The sequence below is a fragment of the Saccostrea cucullata genome, unplaced genomic scaffold (genome assembly GCF_032062105.1).
Source record: "Saccostrea cucullata isolate Sc308-1 unplaced genomic scaffold, CSIRO_AGI_Scuc_v1 ctg15208, whole genome shotgun sequence".
NCBI classification, from domain to species: domain Eukaryota; kingdom Metazoa; phylum Mollusca; class Bivalvia; order Ostreida; family Ostreidae; genus Saccostrea; species Saccostrea cuccullata.
In genome coordinates this window covers 1-11,390 of record NW_026918858.1, presented here as the reverse complement: position 1 = coordinate 11,390, position 11,390 = coordinate 1, and the positions used below count along the sequence as shown (strand labels likewise).

General features: G+C 32.5%; 1 protein-coding gene across 2 annotated transcripts; it reads right to left on the bottom strand.

Moving 5' to 3' along the window:
- Positions 1-230: 230 nt before the first annotated feature.
- LOC134272616 (AP-1 complex subunit gamma-1-like) lies at positions 231-10,858 on the bottom strand. 2 transcript variants are annotated; one of them, XM_062754841.1, is made up of 20 exons: positions 10,535-10,858; positions 10,270-10,394; positions 9,912-10,053; positions 9,442-9,615; positions 9,024-9,119; positions 7,663-7,743; positions 7,304-7,402; positions 7,032-7,087; positions 6,742-6,855; positions 6,362-6,502; positions 5,683-5,737; positions 5,303-5,515; positions 4,860-4,987; positions 4,617-4,721; positions 4,346-4,502; positions 3,981-4,113; positions 3,095-3,187; positions 2,803-2,963; positions 2,541-2,639; positions 231-2,158 (listed from the first exon to the last, which is right to left on the bottom strand). In XM_062754841.1, exons 1-20 carry the CDS (start codon positions 10,841-10,843, stop codon positions 2,057-2,059), a joined length of 2,583 nt encoding a protein of 860 aa, XP_062610825.1. In that variant the 5' UTR covers positions 10,844-10,858; the 3' UTR covers positions 231-2,056. The 2 variants fall into 2 exon arrangements, with proteins under 2 accessions (XP_062610825.1, XP_062610819.1); XM_062754835.1 differs by lacking the exon at positions 9,024-9,119 and adding an exon at positions 8,875-8,970 and having other exon boundaries at positions 10,535-10,807.
- Positions 10,859-11,390: the final 532 nt, after the last annotated feature.

Here is an 11,390-nt window from a genome sequence, read left to right as displayed (position 1 = left end):
CACCTTCGTTATTAGCCCTCATATAGTAAGCACAAAAATGTGTGTTTTTAATTCATTATGATTGAAACCATGTGAAAAATCTTTATGTGAACTCATTGCAAAGGTGAAACATACAATGACTCGGCAAGGGAGATTGTCAAAATGTTTCCTCTTTGCTGATGAAGGCAACATTTCTATAAAATATCAAAGCAGCTCATTTCAAATCTTGTTTGCAGAAACAAATGATGAAGTGAATTTAAATGATTTATTACTTTGGAGAGTACTATCAGATACAAAGTAATACCACTTGATCAAGTTAACTGAGATGGATTCTAAAAGCCTGCAGGGTTTAAGGTCATGAAAAACTTGTTCTTAATCCATTCCCAATCACACAATACAGAAGATAAAAAAAAAATATATCATAACATTGCATTCACTCACAAGATAGTTTAGAAATTTGGTTATTTTAACAGGGCCTCTGCCAAATTAAATTCAAATCATAATATGTGCATGAATTGAAGTCAGGCTTCATAGACTCCATTAACCAGAAGAATGTTCAACTTCTAAAACCCAATATATGTACTGTTTCCTTGGCTGAAATTGACAAAGATATGCATTAAACAAAGTCAGATAGGACGGAAAGATAAATGAATTTGATATCAATTAATAGATACATAATTAAATACATGTAGAAAAAAATAGCATGTTTACATCCAACAAAGAGATCTAGAAATTTATATTCATGTTTTTTTTTTAAATACTGTCAGATTCAAATGCAAATCTTAATTCCTAATTGATAACCATGATAATACACTTTCTTTCATATACACATCCTCGTAAATACAACAGAATTCTCTGGCAATGAACAGAACAAGTTTGTTCACGGTACATGTATAAGTAGGCCTACAGTAGACAAACCATTCAATCTTCAACGGTTTGGCTACCTAAAATTTCACTAATGAAGCAGGTGCTTGAACATGGAAGAACACATTGTGTTTATAAAATAGGGAATGCCTCATGCCATAATTCTAAACTTCTAACATAATAATTATCAATTTTGTTTCATTTTAATTTTTATATCTGCTACCTTTCAAATTTCAGTTCATCATTACAAAACCCAGTGTTAAATTTGTTTGGTACATGTATTTAAGCATCAGTCCTGAAAAAATCCAGCACAGTTTTACTGAACATTGTTGGAAGGTGAGCCAATTTGGATCTTTAAGAACCAATTTCTGTATGATTTAAACACCACAGTTAGAAGTTCAGTTAATTGTATTTTGAGCACTTTTGTTCAATCTCATACCATTCTACTTTGTAAAATATTTCCTTATATCAAGCACTAAATCAACACTGACCTCTGTCTGATACAAGAAATAATAGCAAGTTACATGTAAATGCTTCATTATATTAGAAAATTATGCAACCTGGGGTGCTTCCACTAGATTTCCACTATGATATCACAAAAATAATTTTAAGCACATTCAATCCTAAACAGTCTTGTGTTGAATAAAACACAACTTGCACATGTACCCTCATCATACACAACTTGTCAAAGTTACACTCATAGCAAAAATAATAATTGAATAACAATCACAAGATTTCATTGGAATGATAACTTGGTAAATAAATAGCAATATTTTTGACAATTAACTCCCTTTATCTCACAGCACTGTATAACACGGTATAATCAGGATCTCCTCACTCTTCCAAGGTACAGATCAGCGTCGCAGAAAGAGTTCTCGGCCCGGGGCATCGGAACAGGAGAGTCATCCTCCACACACAGTTTGAAATCCTACTCTGGTTCTCCAAACACATCCCACTAAATCACAGTTTTCATCTTGGAGAGCACTACACAGTATTGCACTCAGTTTTTGACTACAATTCTAATCGAAATGTAGCCATTATTATGAATAAATCACCTCTGCAACATAATACCCTTTGGGTAAGTTTTTTTTTTGGGGTCATTTTTACCACCATATACTAGTGGAATGCTGTGTGTGTAGATATTAAGATGAGTCCTTGTTTCCAATAGAAAATCCTTTCTCTACTGTAGATATTTTACTGTAGTCAATCAACATCACTGCCATAATGTTGATGGAAATGAATTCACTTCACCAACGTCTGTGACAGTGTTTCCATTCTGTTTATAGCTCACTTTGATCCTTAATCGAATGGGTTGCTGTAATAAAATTGCAAGGCATTTAACTTAAGGAATTATGAAATATTTCATGAAATACAAAGAATAAAATTGCAGAGATTACAAAGCATAACAAAGTATTACTGGTACATTTCAAGAAATACCAAGAACAGTTGAATCTCAAATATCAGGAATATGTCACAATGATTTGGTAGTCAAATAACTTTTTCTTTATATATTTAAATCTTTTTTCAAATCCTCAAATATCTCTGAATTTAATCTTGGTCCCAGAGATTTCAGGGTTACAAAGTTTGACTGTGTATTATTTCATGAATTACAAAGCATTGCAAGCCAGGGTTTTGGACATTAATGCACTGGCAGATATTGAGATAAGTCTGCCATCTAATTAAATAACAGAACTTACTTTCTGTGGGTTGTTGACTTTAATAACTTGAGTAACTACCCCATCATTCATTGGAGGCAGAGTAGTCCCTGATGGTGACTGCAGTTGGAGCTGGAATGACTGTGAAAAAATTCAAAAGCTGTCATTTATATTTCTATATTTTTTCTAGTATATCAACATTAACATTTCATTCATATCACTTTCTAAAACTGGGGACTTTATTTTACAGAAAAAAACACAAATAATCAAGCTGTTTTCAAACTTGGGACACCAAAATACGAACCTTGGGAACTGCGGCTTGGAAAACAAAGTCAGACATTGTAGTAGCTGTAGAGTTGGAGGATTTGACGTTGATAACCGTTACGTTTGGTTGGCCATTGTCTCGCTCACAGGTCAACTCCACCTTAAGACCATTCTTGTCATAGGCTGTAAGACCGTGTGGACCTACGACAAAATTGTTTATATTTTAAGAATCTGTAACTACCACAATATACAACTCTTCAAAAGTGAAAAATATCATATCATACAAGTTTCCTCATTTTTTTATAAGCATCATATATTACTAGTACATTTACCATCATTGCCATTAACTTGGTTGAAAGGTTCGCCATCTCCTCCCATTAAATCATCCATTACATTTGGAGTGCTTGTCTGCTTCATAGGTGGAGCTAAAAACACCATCAAAAGAAAGACATACACATGAATGCATGCAAGTACATGTATTTCATTTGCATTTAATTACATCATTAGGCTACATATATTTAAATCTCTGGTTCTCAGGCCAATTTTCTCCACAACAGATGCGGGCGGGAGGCTTTTTATTTATCATTTTATTGGCGATAAATTAGATGAGGGAGGTACAACTTCCCTCCAAGTCTGTAGCATCGCATCTGATGCCTGTGCATGAGGGCATTCCTTCAAGCTGAAATATTCATTCAGATGGGCATTTGTCCTGTCTGCAAAAAGATCTACTGAACAAGGGGCTGTTGAGACTGAATTGCACTTTTATATTTGTATTATTTTAAATGTTTAATACCCGAATTTTCTTTACAATTATGATAAAAATTGTTTGTTCAGGATATACATGTAATTTCCATACTTTCCATGTCTGCATTATCCATTTCTTATCAGTGGTTGAACTTTATAGGCATTATCTTCAAATGTATTTTAAAATGAAGTAGCCTTGTTCTATTTTAAAAAGGCTACCGAAAGTGATATTCTCATACTAAACTATGAAAAAATTAGGGCGGAATTTTTTTTTTCCGGATTGGTCTCTGCTTTACCAACTTTTTATTTTATCAAAAATACGATAAAATTTGAAAAGCGGCTACATGAAAACAGATGCGCAACCAGCCTGAGAAGCATAATTTCAATTTTATGTAGCCTTAATATCCTCATTCTGTAAAACTGTTAAGGGCAATTATTAAGCATTTTATATTTGATTTTTTAATTGTTATTTACCTGGAGTTGATAATGAAGCTACACCACCTAGAAGATCCAATAAATCATTTGCACCACCTGCAGGTGTTGGGGCTGGGTTTGTAGAAGTTACTGATGGAGTGCCTACATCTAGTAAGTCTAATATATTCTGGCTCTAAAAATAACACAATTTCTTTCATAGTGTAATCCAGTTTGAGATTTAATCTCCAACCTAATACATACATTATAGAACTCAAGTTTTTTTTTAATATGCACACAAGATAGACCCAAAATATGATATATTTCAAACACTGAAGAACAGGATACAGTAGTTTAGATATGATCACTTCTATGTTGTGTATTTGAGCTATTTCTTCAACTGTTTTGAGCATAACAAGATCACTTACTTCTGTATTAAGTGTATTTTTGGCTTTCTCTGCACTGTTCACCACCCCATTAGGAATATTTTCTTCATTAAGTAAATCAGATGAACTTTCACTATTAGCTAAAACATTTTTGCTTCTGCTACCTTCTATCAATGGCATAGGTTCTAATAGAGCTGATCTGGAAATCAGAAAATAACAAAATATTAACTCCATATCCATTCTCATATTTTGGTATTATTTTTTTTAAATCATGCTTACAGTTGAAGTATGCAGCAATACAAATAAAATTTACCTAAGATTATCATATTTGGAAAAGATATTAGAGTACTCTACAGATCTCTGTTGCAGCTCCACATGTGTGGACCCACCGTACCCATCTATCACAGCCTTGATTCTCCTGTAAAAAGCAAAATAACATAATATTAAATCAATTGTCTTTAAAAATTTATATATCATTACATAGGATACTTTGTTCTGAAAACCTGTTTATAGAATTCATGCCAAGTAAAATTATACCCTGGTGACAATATCTTACCCAGCTGAAGTTCTAAAGCGGGAACTGAGCTTCATTAAAGATGTCAGTGCATACTCCCTGCTAACCTCTGTGGAGTAGTTATGTGTGAGGACCTTCTCCAGTACATTAATTACTTCATCTTCTGATACCTACAATTATCAATTCCAATGACCATCATTTGTTTAAACTTGTGTTTTTTTTTGTAATAAATCTATCCTACCATTTGTCCTTGGGCTTATTTTAACTTTATGAGGTACATTTTCAGATAAAAAAAAGATCAAAGAATAGAGGATCACATGCAAATCTTGACTCCTTTGTGAGAAAGGACTATAATAATTACTTTGAAATGTACTTCATTCATAATTAAAATTTGATTGTTGATATCATAATTTCTGACAGATTTTGTACCGTGAGTCTTAAATGTTAATATGGATTCATTTTAATAATGAGTCCCCGAATCATACCTGAATGGCCTCATCCTCTTCACACACCCCCGAGATAAGTTTCTCCCCGTACTCTCCTATACACCACAGGGCCACCTGAACAAGTGGTGGCTGGGTAATGTCGTCTTTGATCATAAGGAACAGTTGTTGTACAGTGTAATTGTGAAGCTCTGAGGTCTCAGCAATCAGCTGGATTAGTATGGAAACTACGTCATCCCTGACATACGACCCTGCCTACAAATCATGAAAATTAAAATGGTAACACTTTACTTCTTTTTTGAATTGCATTTTCAAAACTTTTTGACATTTAATAACAGATTTTCAATGCTCATTGTTTTATTCTTTTTTTTAATTGAATTAATTAATTGAAGATATTTCATTACAAAATAATTAAAAATTACCAAGCGTAGCAGTTTCATGACAGTATCAATATGCCATCTCTTGTTTGGTGAGTATCTAAAATACATCAAAGGTCAAATATTAGGAACCTAAGTAAACCTTTTCTTCCAAATTGTATTAAAAGAAATCTTATGAATGTTTTTACTGAAGAGTTTACAGTAAAACTCGTTTAGTACGAACACGGATATAGCGAATTCATGGATATAGCAAAGTTTTTCTGGGTCCACGGCAAAACTCTTAACAAATCTTTGTGAATTTTACGATTATAACGAACTGTGATATAACGAATTTACGGATATAGCGAACTGATTTTGAGTCCCATTGAGGTTAAATATAATGAAATTTACATCTTTTATGACGTACTTTCAAAGATCTCAAAATATTAGATCAATTGAACTGATTTTATTTCCTTTTAGCATTTGTATATAAATTTCAATTTGTAATAAAATCTTAGTTATCGAAGGTATGTTTTGTAATATTTCATTCCCTAATACATTTGGTTGTGACAGTTTAAGGAAAACATGCATATTGCGAATTTGCTATAATGGTTATACGAATTCGTTATACGGATATAACGAATTATGGATATAGCGAATTAAATTCACAGGTCCCCAGGACTTTGCTATAACTGAATTTTACTGTATTAATACAAATTTCCTCTACCAAAGTGCTACAACTTACTTTTCCGCCGCCTGGACAATGTTGGAACATGTGTCTGTTTTGAACTCTGGGTCACAAGTCTCCAGGAACTGTAACAGTTCCTTCATCATTGCTCTGATATTTCCTGCATTGACTAGGGCAAAAGAGAGTTCCATGGCACGTCTACAATGTCCACAATAATTATATAACATTTATAGGCTATGAACAGACTTCAACTTTTCATTTTGCTATCAGAAATTTATTGCTATATGTCAGAAGTAATACTTCCAAAGAAGTTTCAAGAAATTTATATAAAAATGTAATACATCACAGTTATCTTGATAATCTATTTGAAATTCTTTCCAATTGATTTTGTTATTTTCATGTGTTAAAATAACTTTTTACTTTTAAGGAAAACTGACCTTCTAATAGAAACATCAGGGTCCTTCAGACAGTCCATGATGGTTGTTCTGTGTCTCTGTACTGCATTATAATCTGCATGTACAACCCTCAGGAGTGTGTTTAATGCCACATATCTTTGAAAGAAGGAGGGATGTAATTTTTCAAAGCTTAATTTATAGTCAAGGCATACAAAACAAAACGAAAACTATTATTTTGTATACCAAGTCATTTACAGGGTTATAAATTGTTGTTTTTTGTTGTTGCTGTTTTATCAAACCACACATCATAAATTACAAAGAATTCAGCCTACCTTATATTTTTATCATTATTGAGAAGAAATCTTCCAAGAATATTGACAGCTAAAACCTGTATAAAAGGTAAGAAATGGAAATGAATACACATAAACATAACCTATCCATATTTTTTTAAAGATCAAGTCTTAAACATAATTTTTACTTGTTACATTAACATATGCATTTATAAGACAGAATATTACAAAATAACATTAACTACTGTGAATCACTACAAGTACATTTTCTTGACACCTTATTTTCCTTTAAATAATAAACAATATTAACATACTCTCAGTCCAGCCTCTGATTTGATTCCCATGATGGTTAGGACAATTTCATACAGAATGGCATGACCAACATTTTTACTAGTATCTGTGTTGGTGGCAACCTGAGAGGAAATAAACGAAAGAAAATATTTTTTAAACAATTAAACAAAGGTATCTTTGTACATGTAACATGAATTTTCTTTGAAAATTAATCTATACATAAACAACACAACTACAAAGAATTTTTCTATACATAAACAACACAACTACAAAGCATTTTTCTATACATAAACATTACAACTACAAAGAATTTTTCTATACATAAACATTACAACTACAAAGAATTTTTCTCATCTTTAATGAGCAGAGAAGTTGAACCTACCTGTGCTAAAATATCATTCATGGTCTCACTAGCATCAGTGTCATTCTTTCCAAGAATTCTCAGCAATCGAAGAATTTTTACCTGATCAGGAAGAAGGTATAATCAATTACAATAACATCATTAATTTCTTATCAGTACCAGTCTGAAACACTGGCAACTATTTTCTAAACATCTAAATGATATTCATGTTTGTTTTTCAAGTAAGCATGCTATATACATGTATTCTTTTTTTTAAAAAGTATATGTGTACTTGAACAGAATTTTGTATACAGCAATTTAAATCAATTCTAATCGATCAACAAAGAATAGCATATACCGGGTATTGATGTCACAATGACTCACACAAAATGTTGAATTTAATGTATGTACGTTCATTCAACGTCTACAACAAACTCTGTTTAAAGTAAGAGACATGCACAAAATAAAAAAGAAAAGAAAAAGATTTAAACAGAAATATCTACCAGTATAGTAAAGTGTACTTTGTTGTTCATGCAGTCCAAAATTAAAAAAAGAAAAAACAATTTTTTCACTTGTTAGTACATATGTCATCTTAACATGCAAAAGTGTTGTCATGCTATGGTCCAGTACATTGTTAAGATACCATTGAAAAGGCACTGAAGTCAGATTCGAAGGTCAAGAAAAGCTGTATTGTCTGATTATATTCAGCAATTGCGACTAGCAATTATCTTACTCATGAACATCTGAATATGGGAATACAATAATCTGAAGCACACTAGCAACAACTTTCTAGACCTAACACCACCTATTTTTTATATTTTAAAAATATCCAATTTTTTATTAAAAACCACTGAAGCAAGCAAAATTAAATAAATAATAATATATATATTTTTTTAGGCATGGCTTACAAAATAATATGAAATTAATTTAGAATACATGTTATGATGCATGAATTTCTGTTCACAAAATTCAAGACTTTGAGTGCAAAAAATTCACACATGTGCAGTTCAATGTGACCCATTATTAATCAAAATAATCAAGAAATTTTAATCCCATATATCATCATCAACCGTGTTTCCTCTACCTACACACTATTTATCTAATATCAATATTCTGTGGCAGGAGTAGAAAGGAGAAGAGATGAATTTAGTGAAAAATATTCACACAGAGAAATCCAATAGCAGAGGTTAGGTGTCATCACTGTGCCAGAAACCCGGAAAGCATTAAATTAACTACAACACGCTGGGTTTATACCTGTAGAAACGGGTCGCTAACCCCTGATACATCATGTTCTGGGGAATAACCGGCCATGATCAAGTTCTTTAGAACTCGGACCAAATTTGGAACCACCTGAAAATAATTTAAGACAGCTCATGCAGTAAGGAAGAAATAGAGAGCTATACCTGCAAAAAGGGATTACTGACACCAAACACATCATGTTCAGGAGAATAACCGGCCATTATCAGATTCCTGAGGATTCGTACAAGCATAGGAACAACCTGTAGTAAACATAAGGCATCAGCATTCCTCCTATAATACTCAATGTAATCTGCTTCCTTTCTCAGAAATGTAATATGATTAAACACAGCGTATCATTATTTGAAATACTTACCCAAAATCTAAGCAAAGGAACTATAAAAAATCTACAAGCTTATTCAACAAGAGTGGGCTTCAATAAACATATCAAAGTCATTCCTTAACACGTAGCTTGTAAATTATAGCTGTATGAAATAATATAGATAACAATGATAAATAAGATCACAGGAAACTGAGTTTGTATAATCTCAAAATTTCAAGTGCTTTGTATTGGATTCAGCTCACCTTTCTAAAGTGATGCAGAGTGTCAGGGCTTTTCTCGCACATCTCTGTAATCAGACACACAGCAGTCAGCAGGACTCCGTGATTCTTCTCGTTCAGGAGGGAACGTGTAGCCGGAATATACATCTCCATTAGGTCTGGCACTTTACGGATGATGCAAAGGGCACACAGGATAGCCTGAAAATATAAAGTGGGTGAGAAGAATCTGAAAAAATATTGGAAAATAAATTTTTTAAACAAACTTCTTATTATACCCAAATAATTATTTGAATTTTGACAATCTGCGGTCAAAAAAATACATAAATAAAAAATCCATCGCACATACATTATATATCTGAAACGAAGAAGTAAAAATATTCACAGCATTCATCGATAATTAAAATGTAGTTCTGAACCAAAATCTAATTGTACACTGATTGAAATAAAACATTTAAATGAACACTGTCACAGATTGATGAATTTGCCAGACTGACCTTTTTCTTGATGTAGGCATTTGAAGATTTTATCATTTTTTCAATCTCCCCTGCTAAATCTCTGCTCATTTCCACTGAACATATTGTACCAAGTGTACATAGTGCTAAACTCTGAATATACTGGGTCTGATGGTTCAAGTCACTGAAACAATCAATGTTATAACATATCAGATGTTGTTCAACCATTAAAAACAGAATCAGATTTACTTCTCATGCATCAAATTTAACTTCCTCAATATCCGATATACCCATTAAATAAGGAAATGTTGTGTAAAGTGTGGATACTGAATTAAATACTACTCCACTTAAAACTATTGTACACTAATAATCTACTTGTTAGATAACAAGAGCGACCTACTTTTTCAGAGAATTGGTGACCAGCAGATGGACATCTTGTCTTTCATCCAATAACAACATGGCACCCAGGTAACCTATCCTCTTATCTGTAAACTTGGGGGAGGCTATCAGTTTCATACACTCCAGCTGTAAGAAATATTGAATCTGAATATTCTATACACAAATTCAAAAAATACAATTAAAATTGATCGAAAAAAAACTTAAGAAATCTTGACATATACATAAAAATTAAAGGTAAAAAATAGCTACACAGTCAATAGCTTTACCTGGCCAAAATGAGCAGGATATCCCAACATATGAATATACAGTAACTTGGCTAAATTTCGACATTTGTAAGTATTATCTTGATCCCTAAAGGAGTCACGGATGGCTGCACACTCCTTCTGCACCACTGCCCTCTCATCTGCAGCTGTTCTGGCTGAGCGAATTTCTCGGATGAGATCCCTCAGTCTCTTAGGAGTTGTCATTGTCAATGAGCTGTAATCATAACAGGATTTATAAATAGAAATTTTATAATGAGTTAAATTTTCTAATGCAGAAATGTAGGCTGAGCTAAAACCATATATGATCAACATCAAATTCAAACTTTTTAATCAATGTATGGATTAAACATTTAGTAAACTGTAGAATTATTTCAAATTAAACAATCCACAGGCAACTCTTTGCAAAGCATGACATATTCTGGTGCAAGATGAGTTTACAAACTGAAATATTCCAATTTAACCAGTTGCACATTGATGAAAAGATGCAATAAAATCTTTAGAAATATGCAGGTAAACTACTGTGAAATCACTAATTTTCCGGGGGGGGGGGGGGGGGGGGGGTAATTTTCATTGTTTTAGAGGTATGGAGAGACCCACGAATTCATGACCACCTTGAAATGTAAAATTTTATATGCATTACTACTAAACATTTTCCAATCACGAAATCAAATCCCTGCAAACCAATAATTTTTCCCTCAAACCTCGAAAATTTGACCCCTCGAAAATATGTGATTTTACAGTATCAAAATTATCTTCAATTTATTATGGTTTTAGACAAAAATATGTATTAACAAACATATCAAACAAAAGTAAAAGATCACTTGAAGATTAATTCTCTTATTGTATTAACATAATTAAT